The 24,667-nt window shown below is 49.4% G+C and overlaps 1 protein-coding gene across 8 annotated transcripts in view; it reads left to right on the forward strand.

Moving 5' to 3' along the window:
* Positions 1–701: 701 nt before the first annotated feature.
* Positions 702–24,667, forward strand: part of Fhod3 (formin homology 2 domain containing 3) — a 419,361-nt gene continuing 395,395 nt past the window's right edge. For all 8 annotated transcript variants that reach the window (XM_040757956.1, XM_013124838.3, XM_040757957.1 and 5 more), the window contains exon 1: positions 702–873. In XM_040757956.1, the coding sequence (XP_040613890.1) occupies positions 709–873 (165 nt within the window). In that variant the 5' untranslated portion in view covers positions 702–708. The remainder of the gene's footprint in view (positions 874–24,667) is intronic.

Here is a 24,667-nt window from a genome sequence, read left to right on the forward strand (position 1 = left end):
GTCTCGTCTCGCAGCCTCTCAGCTCTCACTCCTGATGCCCTTGGGTTCAAGAAAAGCTGCTGGGATTCCCTTCTTCTCCCCAGCTCCTCCTCTCTCTGGCACAAACCTCCCTGGAGTCCTTGCCGGGGCTCAGGATCGCTGTGTCCCAATCACGGGTTGCAGAGAGCTGCTTCCCTCGCCTCTGGGTTCCCAGAAGGGTGCCGGCCCTGTCGTCTTTATCCGCAAAGGGTTTTGCTGCGTCCTGTCCCAGGGGAAGCGAAGTCAGAGGACCGCCTTGTCCGCAGTCCAGGGCCGGCGCTCCAGGGCTGGTGCAGCGGGGCCCGGGGCGGCCGGCGCACGTGCAGCCGGCTCTGCGCAGGGGCGTTCCTGCTAGGCGCAGGGCTGCGGACGCTGCGCTTGTGGCTCTCGCCTTCCCTGTCCCTGCAGCGGTCGCGTAGGTCGGGGAAGCCCGGCCGGGTGCCGGGGAAACCGAGCAGGGGAGGAGCCCGAGCGGGAGGGGTGGGAGAGGGGGCGCAGCCCCGCCCCCGCCCCGCCCCCCGGTGGCCGGAGTCCGGGCTTCAGCCCGGCGCGCCGTAGCCTGCGAGCCCGCGAGCCTGCTAGCGGTGGCGGCGGCGGTGGCGGCGGTGGCGGCTTCCCCTTCGCGCAGACCAGGCGTCCCGGCCCGCTGACCCTGGCTGGGGCCCGCGCCCCACGGGGCAGGGATGCATCATGGCCACGCTGGCTTGTCGCGTGCAGTTCTTGGACGACACCGATCCTTTCAACAGTACCAACTTCCCAGAGCCCAGCCGGCCACCGCTGTTCACATTCCGCGAGGACCTGGCTCTGGGCACCCAGCTGGCCGGGGTCCATCGGCTGCTGCGGGCGCCGCACAAGGTAAGATCCGGAGGGGTAGGTGGGGAGCTGGGGGCGCAACCCCTGCAGCCGTGCCTGTCAGGGTGGGGGCGCTGCGGACCGGCTGGACTGGCAGAGGCCCCGGGGACACGCGCCCAAGGGCAGATACCATTGAGGGTTAGGCAGAGGGGCCGGGAGCACCCGGAGGCTGGCGCATGCCTCTCTCTGGCTGGCGGGAAGGACAGCTCCACGTCCTAGCCCACATCTTTGGACGAGCGGGGCCCAGCAGGTGCCATACCCGCCGGAGGAGGGATGCAGCGGGATCTCCGTGGCCTCTCCGTTAGCTCGGCCTGGTGGGCGGGGTGCAGCTCGGACGCCGGGGCGATCGGCTCGGGTACCTCGCCTGGCCCCGAGCCGGGCACGGGAAGAGTTCCGGGAGCCGCGGGACTCGGTTTTCTGGAAGAGAGCCCTGGGTGATGCCGGGGCCAGAAGCTCTGTTGGGCCTCCCTGGCACTGCGGGCGGCTGGGCGACCCTCGCGACAAAGCACGCTTTCCGGGAACACCTCCCCCTCCTCCCTCTGGCAAGGGGCGCGCTCTGCGATAGTGTTCACACTATCCCGTTTTTTTTTTTTTTCTTCCGAGGAGCAGGTGGCCTCAGGAACCTTGGAGGAGCAGCCCCTGTGGGAGGAAGGGCGGGGGCGCGGGCAAGAGGCTCACAAAGCCTCGGCCCAGGAGCCCCAAATGAGTGTCCCCGGGGAAGAATGGCGTCTCAGTCCACCCGTTAGAGTTTTCTTTTCTTTTCATGTCTTTTCTTTCTTTTTTAACCCTTTGAAGGAGGCCAGGCGTCTTGCAAAGTGATTGTAAAGAGCCGGCATTGAAAGCTAATCATTTAGCTCTCCGGGAAAGCCCTTCCTCCCGCTTGCACAGACCGACTGCACCTTGCAGGGTTTACTTCCTTGCTGTATTTTCTGCTTAGGTCCACATCAAAGTTTAGAGATAATTAATTCTGTGAGGATCATCATGGACAAACATTCAGGAGAGAGAACCCTTAGTTTCAAGAGCAAAAGTGATTTTGGAAAAAAATCCTTCGGCTTTCTGTTAGATGCCCACTTGTTGTGAAAGTAAAGGAGGCTGTGTGGGAACCTGGGGGTCTGGGGGTGTTACCCTCCTGCTCAGAATTCCGCAATGCTCCCTCCATCCCACATAACTTTTTTTTTTTTTTTTGAGTAAGGCGTGGGGCAGATCCCTCTCATTCCTTCTGTACTGGTTCAGGGTGGCGTAGTTACGGTACTTGGATTCTTTCTGACCACAGAGCACCATACCTAGGGAGAGGCTTCTCAGAGTCATTTTAGTAAGGTCTCACTCTTCTCCATCAGCGGATTCACTTAAAAGTTTTCCTAGTGTATTCTACTTCATGGTTATTCCATTCATCATGGTCTCAGATTACAGCGATCTTTTGTTGGAGCCACAGAAGCCTCGTAATTGTGGCCTTGTGACCTTGAAGTGGTTTCCTTGGATCTCAAACACTGCATATGGGTTGACCTTTCAGGCTCCAAACTCAAGTATGTTTTTATGTTTCCATAGTCTTAATCTAGTATTCCTGGTGGGGCAGGAAATCCCGGTGTTCCCCTTCCCTCTCCTGGGCCCCCACCAGAAGCCAGAGGACAGCAGTTGCACTGTCTTCTAGAACTTTCTAAAGTATACTTTGTGAAATAAACACAAGAAGAGGTTTTAGAGAAAACCTTTAACCAGTCTTAGACTCTTTTGGTCAAGGACCTGGCAGTATATCCACTTGCTTTTACACACTCTGGTGAGTTTATGCACTCACCAGAGCATAGGCATCTGACCGTCAACCAGAGTTTCTTCAAGCAGAATTCAGATATGTGTTCATTCATATCTTTAAGATGCTAGTTAGTTTCCAGCAATTAAAAAATATTTGTTTTTTGGGGGGAGTCTTCCATATCCCAAGCTAACCTTGAACTTGCTACGTGTCTGAGGATATGCTTGAAGTTTTGATCCTCCTGCCTCTGCCTCACAAATGCAGGGACCACAAGCCCATTATCCAGCGATTATCTTAAAGTTGGATGATCCACCTATGACAGACATCGAGTCAGCTTGGAGCCCTTAGCCCGTGCTCCCTGGAGGCCTAGTGCATGGTCTAACCTAACACCACACAGCTCCATGAAATAAGGCTTTTATTATCCCTGTTTTAAAGGCAAAGGAACAGAGGCAGAGAGCAATGAAGTAACCTGATCTCTCTGAGAGCCTAACTCGGCCTGTGTGACTGGACACCTCAGTGCTGCTCTGCCCCCTGAGCAGATGGGTGGGTGAGGATGGAAGCTATACTTTCTGGGCCTTCTCATCCATTACCTTGAGAAGTTCATCTAACATAACAATTTTTGTGTGCCAGGCACCTTTTGGCCCGGGGGGCAGGTGATGTTTCAAATAGAAGGGCTTGTAGAATTCCTGGCCGGGTAGAGTTCTTAGTCAGAGGTGGGAACATGTAGTTAGTACTCTGTGAATGGGGTAGGCACACTGATTTCCAGGTCACCAGTGAGTCTTCCTAGTGCTTAGGGAACACTTCTCCTGGGGGGGGGGTGTTCTGAGATGGGCCTTTGCTCGAGGGAGAGGACTCTGGAAGGTAGAAGGGGGCAGAACAGGGTGGATTCACACATGTACACTCCCAGTGTCCTCAGCCTTATGCTGTAGGCCACAAACAGAGAAAGACATACAGAGTGTAAGCCTTGGCTTCAGGAGCCCCGGTATGAGCAGAATCCAAGGAGAGACTGGGAAAATGGCTCAGCTGAAGTGCTCATCACATAGTCACATAAGTGTGGTGACCTGAGCTCAAGATCCCAGAACCTTAAAAAAAAAAGCTACGTGCGGCAGTGCATGCCTGTGATCCCAGCACGGTGTGTGCATGTGTGTGTGCGTGTGTGTGGGGGAGTGGGTGGGTAAGGGGAGGAGTGCAGGATGTTGGGGACAAAAGGATCCTTGGGGCTTGTTCGCCACCAGTGTAGCTGAATCAGTAAGTTCCAGATTCAATGAGAGACTCTGTCTCAAAAAATAAAGTGGCGAGTGACTGAAGAAGACTCCTGATATCAAACTCTAGCCTCTGCATGCACACGGGAGCCCACGGTCCCCTCCGCAAACACACACACCACACACACAGCAAACAACAACAAATCTAAGGGCAATCATTTTCCTCATTTGATAGACAAGACAGGGACTTTGGAGTGTTTGTATAAAAAGAGTCATGACTAATGTGCATGTCAAAATAGCAATTGTGACTTTGCAATTAGACTTTTAAAAGTATGTTTCCTATGTGTGAGGCCTTTGCTCACACACACATGTGTGTGTGTTACGCGCATTCTAGAACTGTGAGCTCTGTATGAGTGCTAGGAATCTAACCTAGGTCTTCCGCATGAAGAACAAGTGTTCTTAACCTCCGAGCCATGTCTCCAGCCCCCACAATTGTAACTTCTGATTGCCGAGTCGTTTGATTCAGGAGCCTTTTCATCATGTACTAAATGCTAGAGAGACCAGAGCTGTTCCAGCCACTCTGTCCTAGGTCTCATTGGACCCACACAGCACGTGGCTACTCAGGCCAGGACAAGACAGGCTAACTATGGGAGTCATCTGGTCACATGAGTTCCAAGCCCCGGAGTTAGCTTCTGATGCTGCTCTGGCTCAATGGAGCTTTAATGACTCCAGCGTCTCGAGTGCTCTCCTCCCAGGAAGTCTGTCCGTACTCAGTACCCATATCACGGGGCTCATCTTGAGTGTCCCCTGTTTAATTCTTTCTTGACACCTTTGTTTTTGTGACTACCCACATTGCCTCAGCCATCTCAGCTGTAAAATAGCCAATGGTCCCCAGTAGTAGATCTGTTACAGGCACAAGGTGGGCATCACCCGGTCTTCCGTTTGAATTGAACACCCAGGCTTCCTGGATCTACTGAATCAGAACATGTGTCCTATGATGGTGCTTGGGTAATCCCAGTACTAATCACCGCCCGACTGCACATCTTCTCTCTCTTTAGATAACTTCCTGAAGGTGATGCTCTGGTGGCCCCTCTCTCTATGTTGCACCTAGAAGCTAAGTCGTGCTAAGACGGGGTGTGCACCAAACATTGATTGACAGGTGTTAGTTTTAGAACACAAATCCACTCGCATTATTGCCGTAATGAATTTCCACCTTAATCCTCTTAAGGGACACATCTGTTTGCTACATTACATTGAGATTTTTCAAAGATGAGATCATTAGTAAACTTGGCAAGTGGGTTATACCTTGGCATCTTAGGACAACGCTGTTTAGGAATGTTCTATGAATGGCTACGAGTCCAAGCAGGGTTGAATCTAAGCCCACTGTAATTAGCTACTTGGTTGGAACCTTGCTATTGAGATCGGGATCATGGGATTGAACCCTTTATGGGTCAGCTGGCTTTGCTTCATGCTTGGCTACAGACCATGTCAGTAACCCAGCTAGACATCCAGCAGGTGCTCGCATGGCTCCTTGCAAGCATCTGAGTTGGAACAGAATGGCAGCAGACTTGGGGAGCTGGGGCAGGGCTCCTCTGGAATGAGCTTGTGTTGGAGACTGTCCTGTAGACCTCCATGTCAGATCTCATTTATCGCTGTCCCCAGCAACTGTGGCAGGTGGACAGACAAGGAAATGCCAGGGAGCACAGAAGGAAACTGAGGCATAGGTAGGTTAAGCCGGTTGCCTAAGGCCATGCTGCTTTAAGTGAAGGAGCTGGGATTTAAGGTCAGGTCTTTTTTTACTCTGCAGCCTGTGGCCAACTGTGTCCCATTATTAGAAAACCAGCAGAGCACACGCGCTGCTGCTCCCCACGGGGGCGGGGCAGGGCTGCCTGCCACAGGGCTGTGACTTACATCGCTCTGCTCTGGTGAGTCCTTCCATGGCTGATGCTCTGTGGGCCTGTGCCTTTTGTCCTTGGAGTCCAACCTGGGTCCTTCAGCAAAACAAGAGGCCTGCCTTCACCCTCCCCCATGGCACTGTGAAATGTTAGTTCTTACTGGTGGCAGCTTTAAACTGATTAACATGCCAGGTCAGCGAGGGAACGCCCTCCCCGCCTCCCCCCCCGGTTCTCTCTAGTGCTGAAACTTCCCAGCCCCATGGGACTTTGCTTCCTTCAGACAGGGGCAGCTTCTGCTCTGGTGGGCCCCGCACTTCATCTGTGGCTCCTCTGACTTGTGTGGCTGCCTTAGGAAGCCCACTTTGAAAACAGCCTCTACTTCTTGCTCCATCTGCAGTGTTGGGTTTGACATTCATACTCTTTTGGGTTGGGAAGAGAGAGGCCTAGGAGAGTGAGGCGAGGAAGGATGAGTGAGGAATTAATATGAAGTCCCAGCAAAAATGTTAAGCCTCACTACAGGCGTGTCATCAGCAAAAGTCCAGTTGGAGAACATGGCAGTTTCTCCATCAAACAAATTGTGAAGAAAGAGAGAAGACGAGAAAGAAATGAAATGAAAAGAAGCTTGAGAGATATATTAACCAGTATGAGGCTCTAATTGAAGTGTGAGTCAAATAAACACTTATGCAGACACATGGGTATATACCAGAACAAGACAAGTAAGTAAATACATCATGTACACTGCCAACTAGCCAATCACGCTTGATTTTCCCCACCAATCTCAAATACTTATTTACAAAGCATTTGTTTGACTCAGACTTAGGATTTTAGAAAAGCACCACTTTTGTTTGTGTTCAGAGCATCTTTCGAGGCTCAGCTGATCACCATGACGATAGCAGAAGATTCCTGTACCATCTCCTGCTGATTTGCTTAGGGAACTGCTCAGGGAAGGATACATACACTGAGCTCCAGTTATGGGCACCTGCAGTTTAACCGCTAAGTAAGATGTACTTAGAGCTGAAATGAATGGGACCTTATATAAAGGCAAAGCAGTTCCCCAGTGCTGCTGAAGGCTGTGGCATGCCTCCTGACCACACAGGAGCTTGATTTCCAGTGAGCCAACCTTGCCACTTCCTTTTGGCTCCAAAGAGCATCTTGGGGTGTAACAAATGGCAGGGTATTTTAACAAGTGCAAATGGAAGTTTGTGTATGTTAGCATTTCTACTATTACCTCCAACTTAACATTTATAGACTATCGAAGAGGGGGTACTATGTATCATTTGGAAGGGGAAAAAAAACAATCAATTACCAACCAGAAGTCTCAGAATTTTTAGAGACTGTAACAAATGGGATCTACATTGTATCCGTATACAAAATGGGGCTCCTCACTTCCTCTGGTTTAGCCTGTGTGGGCCTCACTCTCGCTCCTGTCTCTGCTGGGACTGCAAGTGTGCCTCACCATGTAAAGCATCCGCAACAACTTTCACCAGTTAGTTTTGTAACTTAGACATTAAAATGTTGGAATCCAAGGGGGAAATAATTAAGGACTACGGTTAGGAACAAATTGGAAAAAAAAAAGGAGAAAGAACATTGAGGGTTCAATAAGGAGCAATTCCCCTAGGTTTGTCAGATAGGGAAGAAAATCAGTTTCTCAAATGCCTCATCAAATACCGCTATTGCATTCTTGAAACGGAGATAACCAGGAAGGAAGCTTCCCTAGCGTTCAAAGGACCATTCTACTTCACCACAGTCTTGATGTTTTCTGAAGATGGGAATGAAAAGGTGGAGGTTTTAAGCAAGGATGTTATAGGATAAATCCAAGGTATTTTTTTAAAGGACTTGTTTAATTAGAACATTGTGTGCATGTGTGTGTGTCTGTGTGTGTCTGTGTACGTATACCCCACGTGTATGTGGGCGCCTGTGGAGGTGTGAAGATGGTGTCTGATCACTTGGAGTTATAGGTTGTTGTGGGCCACTGTTAGGAACTGAACTCAGGCTGAGCAAGCATTCTCAGCCACTGAGCCATCTCTCTGGCCCCACCAAGGCATCTTCCTCTAGTTGAACAGATACAAAGGGTATTATAGCAAATGATTGATGGATGGATTAGCTACTTCTATTGCTGTTTGACTGCTTTTTTTTAAAAGGCAGCTAATGTTAGGAAGAGGTTGTCTTGGCTTATGGTCCAGGCTTTTCAGTCTCTCATGGCAAAGGAGGTGTGGTAACAGGCAGCCCTGTCTGTGGGTGATAGCAGGATGCTTAGAGAGGGTTCATGAGTGCTCAGCTGGCTTTGTCTGTTTTCTCTTCTTCTTGTGGTTCAGGATTCTTTTACCCATGGGAAGCTCGCATCCAGGCTGGGTCTTTCTTAGGAAATCTTCTAGGGGATGCCCATACTCCCCGAGGTGCTTTGTGCTAATGCCCTAGACATTTCTCAATCCAATCAAGTTAGCTTTCGAACTTCACCTCCATAGTGGCCAAATGTTACTGGACTGAATGGCTAGAGCTGACAATTTTAAAGCCGGTGGGGACTCCCTGAAAGGTGTGTTCCTAGAGGAGGACTGTCCTTCTGACCAAACTAAGGTCACACACAGCACTGCAGCTACTCACTAGCTGTTGAGTGAGATTTATCCCTGTTGCACCACAGTCACCTATGCGCTTGTTTTAGCTATGACTTGAGGTCATCTTTTCCAGTCCTGAGTTTGTGACAAGGCTGAGTCCAGTTTCAGTGGGAACAACACATGACTCGTATGCATGAGCATTCAGTAGCATTGGCTTTGAGATAATTGATACATTTTCTCTTCTCTATTTTTTCACTGTTCTTAAGTGAAAGCAAAATTTAATATAACAAATAGTGCTACAACCAGAACAATCTAGCCTTCATCCCCGGAGCAGCGACAGACTTCTTGGTTGTATACAGGTGATTTGAAGGTCAGGGAATGGATATTTTAGGGAAACAGCATCGTGGGTATGATGGTTAACTTAGGAGGCTGTCCCCTTGATTGGATTATGAAACACCTCAGGGAGTAGTGAATCATAGTGAGGGTATTTCCAGAGAGAGTTAACTGTTAGGACACGTGGGCAACAGCATTCCATGGTGGGGGGTCTTGGACTGGACTGAGCAGACAGGGAAGTCCAGGTGAGAACAGAATTCATGTCTGTTTCCTGGTCTGCCAAGATGAGAGTCAGCAGTAGTATACTCCTGCAGCCACTGATGACGAGTAGATCCTGCTGCGGTGCTGTCCCTGCTGTGATTGACTGTGAGGACAAGTAAACCCCTTCCTTTTCCCTCACACAAGCCAGGGGCAAGTTAACAGTTCAAGTTCACAGCTATAATAGAACTTTAAAACAAGTTGCATTTTATCAGGCTCCCTTGTTTAGATAAGTAAAAAAAGCAGCAACGACAAAACTGGTACTGTGTCTGTTGAAGAATCTGAGGGTGCAAGTACAGCCAGCTAGCTCTCCTCTGTAGCTGTGAATCTGAACCGTGTCTGTGAGCTTAGGGTGATGTTTTCAGAGAGAGGTTATCAAGGGAGAATTCATCCCTTACATGACAAATAAGATAGAGACTGAATCTGCCTAGGTTTGGGGACAATAGCACACCACACTGAAGAAATGCCGGCCACTGTCCTTATCACCCGAAGGGACTGTCCCTCACACTTGGGCATCTCACCACACCTTCAACACAGAATACATCTGAGCATGTTTTAAGTCATCAAATATTCCCTAGGCACACACTCTTTAATGACAGCACAGAAACCCAGTCTGGGCCTGGACCATGATCCATGTAACGATTGCTTCTAGTCCATGAGGGAAAGCACTCCATTTCCTGTAATGTTTAACCTGCTCCCAAACTCGGGCAGCCACGCTTGAATGAACCGTTGGATATCTAGGTAGTTGACAATAAAGAAATAACAGGTAGTTCTATAATACATTTACTTAAAGGAGGAAAAAACCCCCAAGTCTTTGTGCTTGAATCTGCTTAATTCCTTAATTAAATTCCTAGATGTTTTGGCTGCTGAGTTGAAAGGTCAGGATCTCATCTTCGAGGGGAGAAATTTCTGCACTGTGGGCAGTGGAGATGGCTGGGAAAGTGGTGTTTAAGTCAGGGCAGATAGAGCGGGCTCCAGAGCCCAAGGCCAGATGACTTCCCTTGCCCTCCACTGTTGTGTTACCTCTGATAATGACACAGAGATGACTGACAGAAGCCTGAATAAATGATGTGCGTGTACCCCACTGCTCCCCCGTACTCAAAGGGCACCATGTTCCAGGTGGTCTTCTCCGCCGTGTACTAAACGTTCTCTGCCACGACAACTCTGATTCTTACCACGTTTAGTGTCTATGTCTCCCAGTAAGGTCGAAAGCCCAGCAGAAAGACTCACACCTGAACTCCCCCTTTAGCACGACCTGATATGAAATTGGCTCTAGAAATATTGCTAGTATTTGAAAGAATGACATCAAGTGAGAGTGATTATGTATGTAAAATGGTTGTGCCCGTGGTGGGTCTGTGGTCTTCCAGAGCTTACGGTTTCAGACATCTGTCAGATCTCTGTTCTACCAGCGTGATCACTACATGGCAAACCTTCTGAAACTGAAGGCGCATGTGGCAGAACCAACTGCTCTGGTGTTTGCCCTTCTCCACACTGGATCTATGCCGAGTCCTCAGACGAGAAAGGCTGACTTATACCGAAGGGTCAGGTTGGCAAGGCGAGGTCACATGATCCTGTGGGTGTCATCTTCTGTTGCATTTGGGCTGGTGTTCTCACCTCCATAGAGAACCACCCAACACTGCTGTGTGGCACCAGAACTCCACTGCCTATGAATACAAGATGGCACAACCCAATACCTTCCCGAGCCATCAGACATTCTTGGGCGTGTCATTTCTAGTGGCAGTATGGTAATCCATGCCTGCATCGTGACGACGGAGCTGCCCAGTGGCTCTTCTCTTTCACTCCCAGACATGTGTGCCGATGAGTTTGTATGGGGGACACTCGGGAGACTACCTGGAGACGGAGGAGAACATTATGCTGGACCTGAAGCCTACTGTCCAAAATGGAGATGCACCACTTCCTTTTTTGTTTTTAATTTTTCTTTATTCCTCTCTTATACGACACATCCCAACCACAGCTCCCCCACTCCACTCCTCTCAGTCCCCCAACCTCCTCTCTCCCCAAATCCACTTGTCCCTCCCCTATCTATCCCCAGAAAAGAGAAGGCCTCTTAGGGACATCAACAGAACATGGTACAAGATACAATAAGACCAGGCACACACCCTCACCTCAAGGCTGGGTTAGTAGGAGGAAGAAGATCCCAAAAGTAGGCAAAAGAGTCAGAGACATCCCCACTGTCAGAAATCCCCCCAAAACACCCAACCACAGCCATGACATGTATGCAGAGGACACAGACCCATTTAGGCTCCATGAGAGCCATTCAGAATCCGTGAGCCCCGACAAGCCCAACTTAGTTGATTCTTAATCCAGGTTGTTGTCATTGCTTTGGTCCTGAGCACTGAGTCATATTGCTGCCTATGCTGAGTGTTAGGGAGGGAGATGGCTGCTGTGCGCTTGTGTAAGGGATAAGGAAACCCCAAGGTCATTGTGGCTACACAACCATGATCATCGGGCTTGAGGAGACAAGAGTTATGGCTGTAGACCCTAACTATTCTTTCTATATCTGTGTGTTTCAGTATTTTATTTACTTATTATTTATTTTGTTTGTCTGTTTAGATGGGGGATCTCATGTGGCTAAGACTGGTCTTGAACTCATTATGTAGCCAAAGATGGCACTAAATTCTTGGTCCCTCTTCTTGTACTTTGTAAATTCTGGGATTACAGGCATGTGTCACAGTGCCCAGTTTTCGTACTGGATACTCTGACTTTTGTCAGCCATGGAGGTGCTGGGTAGGATTTTGTTACCAGTGGCAGCAGTCATTTTGGGGGACTAAATTTGGGGGATTTCCTTCTTTGTTAGATCCTAGCAGCAAGCTGCGGACATACTCAGACTGATTTCTGAGAGCAGCTCCTGTAAACCTTCTAGAACACAGTAGTACCCAGTGGGTGCTCTGTGGGCAGCCAGGGCATGCAGTTTGGGGACCTTTGCCAGTCTTCCTGGGTGTCCCCCAAGCTCACCCACATATGTGTCAAGGGTGGGAGAGGACAGCCGTTGGGCACTCCCCTCTAGAACAATAGAGACATGAGTGGTTTTCTCCTTCCTCTCTCTCTCTCTCTCTCTCTCTCTCTCTCTCTCTCTCTCTCTCTCTCTCTCTCTCTCTCTCTCTCTCTCTCTCTCTCTCTCTTTGTTCCCAGAACGGGGTGCATTTTTGTGGACAATGATTCATCACCGAGGATGCCAGTAATAGAACCATGGCATGTCTACACAGTTTATAAGGCACTGGGGCATGGATTAGCCTGGCTACTCCCTACACAACCCCAGAGAGGGGGCAACATGGTGCATTCAGGCCCCGTTACAGAGATAAGAGAACCGTAGTCAGCATCATTTGTGACAGATGCATGCAAGCAGCCCCTCACAGGAAACAGCCTCTCACAGGAAATGGCCCCTCACAGGAAACAGCTTTTTACAGGAAACAGCCTCTCATGGTAAACAGCTTCTCACAGGAAATAGCTTCTCATGTGAAATGGCCCCTCACACAAAACAACCCCTCACCGGAAACAGCCTCTCACAGGAAACAGTTTCTCACAGGAAATAGCTTCTCGTAGAAAGTGGCCCCTCACAGAAAAACAGCCTCTCATAGGAAACAGCCTCTCACAGGAAACAGTTTCTCACAGGAAATAGCTTCTTACAGGAAACTCCCTCTCACAGGAAACAGTTTCTCACAGGATATGGCTCCTCACAGGAAACAGCTTCTCACAAGAAGTACTATCTCACAGGAAACAGTCCCTCACAGAAATGGTCCATTATGGGGAACAGTTTCTCAGTGGAAACAGCCCCTTACAGGGCCTAACAAGGCAATGGAACTTGACCTTGGCGTATCCTGTCCTTTATTTCTCTCTGCTGAGAGATCCCCATAGATCTGCCATAGATAAGGGTGAAGGAAACTGAGTCCCAGAGAAGTATGCAGAGGGAGGACCATGGGAGACCCACTTAAGCTGAGTTTACTCATGTGTGCCGTGAGCTGGTGACGGTTTTTCCGAGGGCTACAGGAAAGTCAGAAGCTTCCCTCATTTCTTATGAGGTTTTCCTGGGGAGGTAAGCCGCCAGCATAATAAAAAGGGTGGCCTGACTGAAGGAGGAGACAGGCTATCAGGGCTGCAGCACTGTCGGACTTGAGAAAGAAGCCGTGTGGACCGTGAAGTCCAGAGGGTGTCTGGGAATGAGGATGGGTTTGAGTTTGGGAAAGGAGAATGGAAGTGCTCTTTGTAGGTGAGATTATAGACACGGCCCGGGAGCCAGGGTCAGGCCTGATGGCTCCAGGGAAATGAGGACAGCCCTCTTGGAGGGAGGTGACCCACATCACGGACTGGGTTGTAAGGAGAATCTGAGGGCCTGAGGGGGAGAGCTGTAGTGACTGTCGGCAGAAAACAGTTTCAGATGTTACTTTCATTCTGTCCAGTGGAAGGGAAGGGAGGAGAGAAAGAACAAGACGGGAAGAAAATTACTACAAATGCCAGGGAAGGAAAGAGAGGAGGGGGCCGGACAGGTAGACAGTCACTGAAAGGCTACTCGAGAAGAGGGACACCACAGGGCCACGCCTCACGCGTGTGCAGGGAAGGCGGGGACCCTTGCTGCCCACGGGCCGGGCCTCTCCTGTTTCCCGGTAAGTTGATCGTTGAGGTATTAGCTAGTGAAGACCCTTCTCTGGGGATTTCCTTTCCCGTTCCCTTTCAGGGGTGTTTGCGGGAATTGGCCTGCTGTCAGATTCCCTACCACATGGAAGGGTGGTAAAATGAAGCAGTTGATAGGTCTGTGCGCCCCATGCCCATTCCTGCTCCACCCGCCTTTGCGGCTCTGGGAATTGAACCTAAGGTCTCGTGCATGTTTAGGAAGGTGCTCTACGTTGAGCAATGGCCCCAATCCCCTGCGCTTATCCTCCCAAAACTCTGGACAGCATTATCTCCCTTGTAAGACTGTTGAACAGAAAAGTCAGAACAGGATTTCACCTGCACTGCACGCCACATATTTATGTGGCTCCCAGTTCCAACTCTGTGGGGTCCCCCCGCGGGCCACGCGTTCCCCTGAATGCTGTCCTGTGCCCACAGCTTCCCAGCACATCTGTCCTTTCTACCCACCCCTGCTCCTGTTCCCACCATAGCGCTCCTACCGCCAGCACAGGCGCTGACTGAATGCAGTGACAGAGCTGACTTCTCAGGGGTAGCCTCACCTCACGCGCCCCTCTGCCTGTGCTCCCATGCTCTACTCTCCTAGTCTCATGGAGAACCTAGCCTCCGCCTGCCATCCCATTCCCCACTCTCCTTGGGACATCTATACGGCCCACAGCCTCCTTCATCCAGACAAGTCTCCTGCTTGGCCCGGGGTCCAGCCTTCCATCTTTCTTCCACTGTAGGCCATCCTTCTCTAAGCTCTGCCGTCATCTCTCATGTCCCTTCTTGTTCTACCCCAGCATCTCCACTCAGGGCACCGTGTTTCCGCTTGATAATGTATTTGCTCCCTAGCCCAATAGGCATTTCCCTGCCAATTTTGCTCGGTGCCATCTACTTCTTTTTATCTCTTTGCTCCTCATGCCCTTTGGATGGTGCCCGTCGGGACACCCTTCTGTTCAAGGTCCATTCCTTCCTGGGAGGCTTCGAGAGCTTTCTGATGACCCCGGAGTTCATATCTCTGGTCCATTTCTCTTCCTGGGCCTGGAAACCAATACCCAGCTGTTCCTTGGGTGACTCCTATTGGCCATACTGCAGATGTTGAATACGCAGCAGGTCTAAATCAGACCTTCCTCTCCGTGTGCTGCCTCAGGGAAGAGCGTTATCGGCACGCCGTCCAGTCCAAGGGTCTCTCTCTGGTTCCACATCTACCTATCCTCGTCCTCTGTTGCTCCTGCTGTATCCTGGGATCCTTCTTGTCTTTCCATTGCACGTGGAGTTGTACCCATGTAGAAGAAGCTCAGTGTTTATTAGGTGACCAAAAGAATGAGATACTGTTAGAGAAAAGATTAAACCATGGGAACATTGCTCACATGGGTGCCTGTGTTTGTTCTGCTGCGCATACGAATCAGTGGAAAATGCCATACCTCCACACGGTTGTTTTTATTATCTCCCACTACCTCCTTGCATTAGGAATTTGGGAGGGGCTCACTGGGGTTCTGACTCAGGGTCTCTTAGGGGTCTGCGTCGGGGTGGTGCCTGACCTGGGTTTCTCTCAGAGGGTGTGCTATCCATTGCCCCGGTGCTGTGCCTGGGAAGGTGTGAATAGCCGACCGTCCCTGTGGTCTCTCTAGTATGGTGGCTTCTAGGATCTGGGCTTCTTATACAGCTATTTGAGGTTCCAAAGATAGCCAGAGCCAGAAGAATGCCATTCATGATATGCCCATCACTAAGACTGGCTCTCATTCAAGGACAGAGAATGAGATGCCACTGCTTCATATGAAGGATATTGAAGAATTAGTGAACTTAAACCATGTGAAATTCACTGTGAAATTCAGTTGTACTTTGGTGTATAGCTCTGCGAGTTTTAACGGAACAGAGGCCTTTGTAAGAGAGAAGATATGAGACATTTCCAGAAGCTGTGTTCATTTGTGGTCATGTGCTCTGCTTAACACCACACCCCTAGTGGGCACTGATCTCTCCTGAGAGGTTTTCCAGAGCTCCATGTGAGTAGAATCATTCTGTATGTGATCTTTTGAAACTGGTTTCTTCACTCCATATGATGTACTTAAGACCCATCTAAGCAGGGTGCACTAACAATCCATTCCTTCTTTTCACTGAGTCCTTGTAGGGGTCTACCACAGTCTGTGCATCAGTTTGCTCACTGAAGTATATTTGTACTGCGTAGAGATTTTGTGTGAACACAAGTTTTCATTTGTTCCTGTGGTAAATACCTAGGCATTGGATTGCTTTGGGCCAAAGCGGCATTGCCTGGCTCTCTGTGTAGACACATACCCTTAGGAGAAGCTGTTAACCGAGTCTTTGGACTTCACAGCCTGAGTACCTTTGAAACTCTGTCTAGAAACCACTGCTGACAGCAGCTTGACTCTTCTTTCCATTCAGCCTTCCGAGGCCTGGCGTGGATGGACGGCGAGATGAAGCTCTGGTGTCTCTGTGCAGCTTTGCCACCTTGAGCTACGGCATTACCCTACACGGGCCGTGGACACTCATCCTATAGCTCTGCAGAGGGACAATGGCCGTGGCTGAGCTTTGTGGCGGTGCCATTCCCTCAAATCCCTGAGCGCACAGATTGCCCAGACTTTCGTCAGTGATCAAAGTACAGTCAGCCCTCTGTATTGCAGGTGTTGTATTCAGGGACTCAGCCAACTGTGGACCCAGGGTGTTAGAAAAGGAGTCGCCCCTGCGCTACACTGAGCAGTGGCTGATGTGTGGTCAGTCCCTCGACAATGCAATATAATGACTACTTATAGACCTCTTACATTGCATTAGATAGTGTATACATATTGTAGAGATGACTCCCAGTATGCAAACGCTGTGCTGCATATATAAGAGACTCCGGTGTCTGTTGGCGGGGGTGGGTGGTGGTGGTGGGGTAACCCGGAGCCAGCCACCATAGATGCCGAGGGACCGAGCTGGCATTAAACGAAACATCCAGATGAAACGAGAAGTTAATGGGGGCATGTGGCCTGCTGGATGTGGCTCCTGGACTCCTTCCTTAGCCACCCAAGAATCCTGAATCTACCACTTGGTGACCAGACTTTACCTGGACAGGTCACCCTCATTCTAAGTCTTTTGGCTGTTTTGTTTATGCAGTGTGTAGACACATGCACCTGTTTTCTTTATGGGTGGAAGTGAGGGGCTTTAGCAGAGGGGATTCGGGGGTTACGGTGAGTCTGGAGACCCTGACTTTCTGGAAATTTTTGAACTTTGCTTATGCCATTAGAGTTTGTGAACAGTCCGTTGGTTAAAGGCCACATTTCACATTGGCCATGTGGGAGGGCTTAGATAAAATTGAGAACCTCTGTGTCAAGTGCTCAGCCTGTCCCATGCTCCTCTGGTGGCCTGGGAGTGTGTGCACATCCTCTGCTCCTCCCCACATTTGTGTCCCAGCAGGTCAGGAATGCTCTCTGCTCAATCTGGCTAACCCGTGTCACGTCGTGATAGCCCAGACTTTGGGAACCGTGACTGGGAGTGCTGATTCAGTGTCCCTGCCTCACCTTGGGGGCCTCCTGCTCATAAGTGACGGGAGGAGTCCTGAAGCGCTGCTGTTTCCACCATCGCTGCTTCTGCATGCCTGCATCCCGTAGGCATCAGAGTTAGGCCTCAGCTAATCCAGGGGGAGTGATACAGAGGGGAGGAAGGGCCTGGCCCCAGGCCTGAGGTTTCTGGGTGTCTCGGGGCTCCGGTGTCTTTAAGCCTGTTAGGTTCCTTCACACTCGCAGAGAGATATTTCTCTCATTAAATAAACAAAATGTAACAACAAACCAACATCCCCAGCCTGCCTGGTCCCTGCAGAAGAGTGTGCTGGGCTCACTAAGAGAACATATACAAATCTGTAATGTCTGAGCAGTCTAAATTTTATTATTGAATACAGTGTTTATCTGGGGATCAGAGTTTGCCGAAGCTGGAGGACCCTGTGAGGGGCCGGGGTTTCTGACGAGACTCACAAGATGCTGAGAGCCACAGCTGAACTCTAGAATGGGTCCAGGGTAGAAGCTACAACTGGGACTGATTGCCAGTTGAGTCAGTGGGGTCAAAATTCGCTCCTAAGGGACAGGGCTCATGAAGTTATATGTATACATCCCAAAGCATGTGTTGGTCACACTCAAGTGTCTTTAGTGTTTGGAGTTTCTGATTAGAGCTCAGAGTAATTAGTGACTTGAAATTGAAATTGACGAGACCACGCCTACCAGCCCACCCTGGGATCTTGTCGTTCCAAGGACCCATTTCTTTTCGAATCTGTGCTTTGCTTTTTAGGCTAGGGTCCAAGTCTGTTTGGAGGTCAGTAGCTGGTGGTATAGCCAAGAAACAGCACGATGTACTCTGCACCTTGTTCTCGACACTGGGTAGTTGTCAAGTTAGCAGTGTCGTTCATTTATTTCCCACCGAGGACATGCCATGCCCATAGCCTGTCAGGACTCTAGAGAAATAACAGTGAACAGAACAGGCAGGGATCCCGACCTTAGTGGGCTTCTTAGGGACAGATGCAGTGGCTGGAGAGTCAGGGTATGGGTATCCAAGCATAGAGGAGAGGGGCTGTCTTACCTGTTGTGGACTCTGCCACTGGCCAGATGTGCTTCCACAGGGTACATGTGAGCTCTCAAAGCCAGTGACAGACCGCTTGCCTCCAGGACACTGTCTCTAGATGGCATGGAGAATGCGTTTGTCAGCTCTCTGTATGTGAGTTCGTATGTTTTCTGGATGGAACTCAGTGTGTGTAGGTTCCTCCACCTCCCCATCTTGCTGGCAGCCTGGGTATTAGGCTGTTGCGGTAGATGATGGCATCTTCTAGAGTGGCATGGGGATTTGGTGGAGGGGAGGTTGTGAGCAGGTGCCAAGGTCCTGAGATCAGGCTTGAAGAAGGATAGTAGAGCTTGGTAGCTTGGGCCTTGACGTCAAAAGAGCAGCCAGGCTGGGGTTGGGGTGCGAACATGAAGTGTGGGGGAGAGGTCAGTCACTTGTTGCTGAAATCATGCTTCACTTGCATGTACATGAGATTCTACAACATGAGAAGGGGAGTGGGCATCCCGATGTGCTCCAGACTGTGTCCCCCATGCCAGGCAGGGTCGCAGCATCTCACAAACATGACTACACTCGATGACTACAGTGTGCAGCTTGAAGCCCGCTGTGAATCTGTAGTCTTGACTCACACATACTCACCTAGTCTTTAAGGAAAAGAAACTTGGCCATGAGGTGTCTACAGCTGGCCTGGATACACCAGTTCCCCCCTTCTGTCTACTTTGCCTTCTGTCCACAGCTCCTTCGGCGACTGGGGCAGGTTGCGGGCTGGGCTGAGTTGGCGCAGAAAGGTGTTCTGGTGAAAGAGCTTTGCTTTGGCTCCTGGTCTGTCTGGTGCTCTGGGTTATTGACTACAAGCAGAGATTAGTTGGCTCACCTCTCTGGCGGCCACGAAGTCAAAGGCTGCTGACAGCATCTGATGAGGACTCTCCCATTTCCCATGGTGGAAAGCAAGGTAGGGGAGGGCCACCCATCCTTTTATATGCACCCCACTCTCCAGGAATGGCATCCTTTGCGTCATGAAGCCCTTGCTGATCTTAAAGTAATTAGGTCTCTCCAGTACCACCATGTAAGGTCATGCACTTGGAGGAACCTCAAACCATAGTACTGTCAGTCACATGAGCTAGGCAACATGGTGGTCTTACTTTGCTGTTTGTAGCCCTCTTTGATGTGAGTTCAGTCAGTGTTCTTTTCCTTCATTCCCTGGCCAAACCATGCTCTGGCCCCCACACCAGTGCTCAGGTTTTCCTCCACTCCAAGCCCTCCCTACCTGCAGAGGCTGTTTCCATGTGGTATCTGCCCACAGGGGTTTTGCTCTGCTGACTCTGACTGAGAGTAATCCTTGACTCTCCTATCTGGAGTCTACCCCTGGCAGGTGCTCCTCCCTTGCAACTGTGGTAATGTTTGTGACATGTTGATCTTGAGGCCATCACTTACTGGATAGGCTCCTGCTTTCTCAAGTGCTCTACCTGACTCTTCTCAGTCTCTTCCGTTTTAATTAAACTTTTGTTTGCTTCATATTTATTACACAAACGTTCTGTCCTCCCTCTGCCCTCCATCCTTTACTCTTCTTCATTGTTTGAAACAGGGTCTCAGATAGCCCAGGATTGCTGAGAACTTCCTGTTCCTGTTTCTGCCTTCCGATTGAGGGGATTACAGCTGTGTACCACCTTACTGGTTTACACAGTGCTGGGAACTGAACTCAGGATTTTGTGTATGCTACCACAGCACTGTATGGATTGAGCTACATCTCCAGCCCCTGCATTAATATTTTTCTTGTAAGTTTTTCATCTTCTGTTCTTCTACACTGGGGATTGAACCTAGGACTCTGCACATGCCAGGCAAGTGCTGAACCACTGAGTTTTGTAGTCCATGCCCAGGGTTTTTCATCTTGGTTCTGGGTTTCTGGTGTATGCTTAGAAAGTTTCCATAATATTAATCCTTTGAAAGTCAGGTCCACCTCCAACATGGTTCTTTATAGTTCTGCCTGGTTGTCTAGGCTTCCCTACTGTCTTTTCCCCAAATGCTGAGATCCCCAAATATCCCTCTCCAGTGTCTTTCCACGTTTCTCCAGAGCAGTAAACAGGGAAGCTGGTACTAGGATTCACATCCTAGTCTGTTCTTTAAAGCTATATCCACAGTGAAGGGAGGTTGCAGATGCATGGGATCACATTGTTTCAAGCGACTGTACCTATTCTTCATAAGAAAACTCGGGTTCACAGCTGTGTGTTACACATTGCTCTTGCTTATTCTTGGGCAGAGGTTAGACAACTTTTTCATATAGAGCCAGATTGCCACTATTTTCTGCCCAGATGCATCTGCTGTGCCATAGAAATGCAAATTACAGCTATGGAGTTACTACCACACTCCATCAGAATAGCTAAAATTTAAAAGTACACTAGCATCAAGACTTGGCAAAGATGTGGAACAAAAGGGAGACTCACATGCCGAATTTTCGAAATTCTTAACGGTTACGAAGCAGGCGCAGATGCATGTCCTAGGACCTAGTGATTCTACGATGAGCGTAGACCTAAGTGTGCAGCATGTGTGCTCCAAAGAAGTAAAGATTGTTCATGCTGGTTGGCTTTGTGGTGAAAAAAAAAAAAACAGCGAGAGCAGCGTTCATCAGCAATGACTCATTATTTGTATTCACATGAAAGAGTGGAGTGCTGAAAATGAAGGTAGTGTTATATCCATTTAGCAAAGTAGACGAATCTCAGGCATATCATCTAGTGGAGGAAGCCATACATCTATACCAAGTTTGAGGCAGGAACACCGATTTACAGTCTTAGATTTGTCCGTGGTGAGGAGGGGGCGTCAGTGAGTAGGGACAGGTGAAGGTTTCTGGGTCACAAGTGACCTTTTCTCCTCTTCCTCCACCTCCTCCTCCTCCTCTGAATTCTTGCTGGGGAGCCTACACCCACAGAGCACAACAGAAGAATGCTGCTTTTGAAAGGACATATGCAAATTAGCATTTTATGGACAGAGACACTTGCTGAGCTGGAGAACCCAGACACAGTGGGCAGCGCAGAAGGCTGCCTTGGCAGGCAAGAAGTCCACTTTTCCAGAGTCTGAATGAAAGATGTTTCAATAATTTGATTCAGGGGTTGGACAGACGGCTCAGTGCTTAAGTGCTTGCCTTGCAAGCATGAGGACTGGAGTTTGGATCTCCCAGCATCCATGTAAATGCCAAGTGGGCGTGGCACCCTGCCTGTAATTCAAAGCTGAGAAGCCGGAGGAGGGATCCCCGCAGCAAGCTGGCTAGCAATATTAGCCGTATTGATGAGCTCTGGATTTGATTGAGAGGCCTGTCTCAATGAATAAGGTGGAAGATTGACTGAGGATGACTCCTGACCTCAACACACACACACACACACACACACACACACACACACACACACACATAACTGCACACATGTGTGCATCCACATTCATGAAAATTAAAGGTTTTACTGCATGATTATTTCATGAGAAACCGTAGCTGTCCCCCCTGGAGGGGTTCATCTGTGTAGCAGTGTTGATTGGGACCATGTTTTGAGAGTATGGTTGTCATGTCAAAATAACAAGTGTCTTTTGGCACACACCTGTAATCCCAGCACTGGGGAGACAGAGGCAGGAGGTAAGGAGTTTCTGATCAGCCTTAGTGGTATAGTAAGTTTCAGGTCAGCCTGGGCCATATCATCAGACCCTGTCTCAACAAAACAAAATGAAACGAATAAACCAAAGCCAAAGGAATGCCTTTTGTAAGTGGTGGGATATCTCCCTGTCCCCATCTTGGTAATGGGAAAGTCGAGGAAAGAAAATGAGAAGCATTTGGTTGTATAGGAAGAAAAAAGCTCGGATATGTCTGCTAAGGCATGACTAGCTTATTTTTCTGTTCAGGTAAGTTTAAATATTTATTTACTCCATTTTTAAAAAAAATTTGAGACAAGGGCTAGATATGTAACCTTGAATTGGTATTGGACTCATACAACCCTCTGGCCTTAGCTTCCCAAGTGTTGGGATTACAGGCATGATCTACCATGTCCAGTGTAAAAAATGTGCTTATTCCTAAAAAGCGTCGTCGATAGTTCAAAAGTTTGCTCATAGTTCCTAAGTACCGTTGCTGCGGATGAGTAAAAATGAGGTGAATATTCTAGTCATTGATTTAACAGATCACATGCTGATCTTATCACGTCTTTCTCATTAATAAGGTACTTTGGATGTAAGTGTCTTCATTGATTAATTGATTGCTTTGGCTCTTGGAGGTCATCAGAGCTCATGCGGTTCAGAAACTAGAGAGCTAAGGGGTGCCCTACTTGCACAGTTCCTGAATGACGACTCTTGTATAATTAGGGGATTCAAGGGTTTTGCCCTTGGAGGAGCCGTTTATCTTCCAACCAGCCAAAAATAGGCATAAAACCAGAGCTTTGTATGTTATCACTTCACAGCGTGTCACGAGGTTTCTCTGACTTGGGAGAGCTTTCTGCCAAGTTGGAAAGCAGTTCAGGAAACTCCAAGGTAGCTCTGACACTCCTGTCTCCTCTGGAACCAGTCTTTCTCCCAGTAGTGCTGAGATGATCAACTTCATTCCATATATTTCGATTAAAAAAGTGCTCAAATAGAGTTTTTCTGAGGATTGGATGAGTTAGCATGTACGTCCAATTATTTGATCTTGTGACATGTCCTTGTCACCTACAAAGTTCATGATGGGAGAACTACATGACTGAGTTGTTAAACTCAATCTTGTAACATTTTTTGGTAAGTTTATGTGTTTTGGGTTGGGCTGCTGTGGCAATCTGAATGTGAAATGTGTCCCATGGGCTCACATGGTTGAGTATTTTGTCCCAGTTGGTGGCATTTTTGGTAAGATTGTGGAACCTTTACCAGGAGACTCCTATCAGGAGGAAGTACATCATTGGGAGTGGGCTTTGAGGTAGTACAGCCTGATCCTTCTTCCTGTTCTTTCTCTCTTTCTGCTTCCTGTGTGTGGCTCAGATGTGGTCTCTCTGCTTCCTGTGTGTGGCTCAGATGTGGTCTCTCTGCTTCCCAATTGCCAGGCTGGCCTGGCGCCCTTGCCTTCCTCACTGGGGTGGACTGTACCCCAGCCGGAACTGTGAACTTTCTTTAATAAGCCCCTGTCCCCTCTCAGTCGCTTTTGATCATGGTATCTTATCACAGCAAAGCAGAAGTAACAACATTTTTATTCACAGCTCTGTTCATGTCCTCTGCTGCATGAGGCCTATGGGTCACTGGCTGGACACATTTGATAATTTCAGATATTCTTTGAAGCTCCATGAATTCTTGAAAACCCAGTACAGGATGTCTCATTGGTATAGCATGAGCTAACCACTGCAAGACGGTTTACCTTCAAGGTTTCAGCTCCTCACAGTAGGGTACCATGTAGTGGGCCACAGTCTCATTCCCTTGCTAAGGAAAGCGTCTTGGAAGTGGGGCGATTTGGGTAAGGTCACCCTCTTCTGAGAGACAGAGCTGGGGATTGAAACTAGGCTCCCCCACCTCTTCCTCCCCACGCCTCCTCCTCCCCCTCCATAATGCTTTCTCAAACCGGGGTCTCTGCTTCCTGGAAAGTGTGGACATCATGATGGCAGAAAGGAGGGTCTGGCCTGTGAGTTTACAATCTGAGAAAAAAAAATCTAGCTTCCATTGGAAGTCGACAGACATTTCAAATAAAGGGTACATGGAAATTTCTAGCCCTTGTAGACCCTACAGCCTCTGTGGCAATGGTTCACTCTGCCGTTGTGATGTGAAGGCCCCGCAGACGATGCATAAGTAACTGCTTCTGTGTACCAGTGAAACTGTATTTACAGAGCTTTGACCCCCAGGCTGCAGTTCCCTCGTTAGTCTATGTTGCCTTCCTCTCCTGCCAGACTCCATCCTCTCTGGGCTCAAAGCACCGCTACCTTCTTGGAAGCTTTCTGCTCTCTCTAGTCACCTCAGAGCCACACGTTCCGCTAACGTGCTGGGTACTGAGGCAGGGCGGTGGCCAGGTTGGCGTTCTTGATTTCATGGGGTTGGCGTTCTGGTGGGAGACGGGCAGGGGCATGTCAGGTCATGGTGGGGAGTAAGAAGAAGGGAGCAAGGGGATGGATGGGGAGGGATGGGTTATTCCACGTGGGGGTGATGCAAGGAGGACTCTAGATGGGAAGCTCTGGTGGGGAATCCTGGGGGGGGGGCAAACGCTTGACGGTCTGGGCGAAGAGCAGAGCACACGCAGAGGATCTCAGGCTGCTGGGTGGGGAAATCTCAGTGTGAGAGAGGTGAGAATCCGGAGCCTCAAGACTAAGGTGCCGGCAGAGAAGCCCAAGTTTCTAGATATCTAATAAGTCAGGGGCAATGCTTTCCATATTGTTAGCAGTCATTTTCCTTGTCAATGTAGCTAAAGGAGGAAGGGCTTATCTTGGCTGACAGTTTGTAGGGTACAGCCCTCCACTGCAGGAATGGTATGATAGATGGGTTGACTCGGTTCACAGTGGCTGGAGTGGGTGGCAGCTGCCTGTTTTGTGGCACTGGTCAGAGAGAGCTTGGACTGAGTTAAAATCTTGAACTAGGACTCTCCATCCCTGCCCCCCAGTGACCCACTTCCCCTACCCCCCAAAGGTTCTACAACTCTTAAAACAGTGCCACTTCCTGGGGATTAACTGTCCAAACACA

Source organism: Mesocricetus auratus, unplaced genomic scaffold, assembly GCF_017639785.1.
Source record: "Mesocricetus auratus isolate SY011 unplaced genomic scaffold, BCM_Maur_2.0 Super-Scaffold_100015, whole genome shotgun sequence".
Taxonomy (NCBI): Eukaryota; Metazoa; Chordata; class Mammalia; order Rodentia; family Cricetidae; genus Mesocricetus; species Mesocricetus auratus.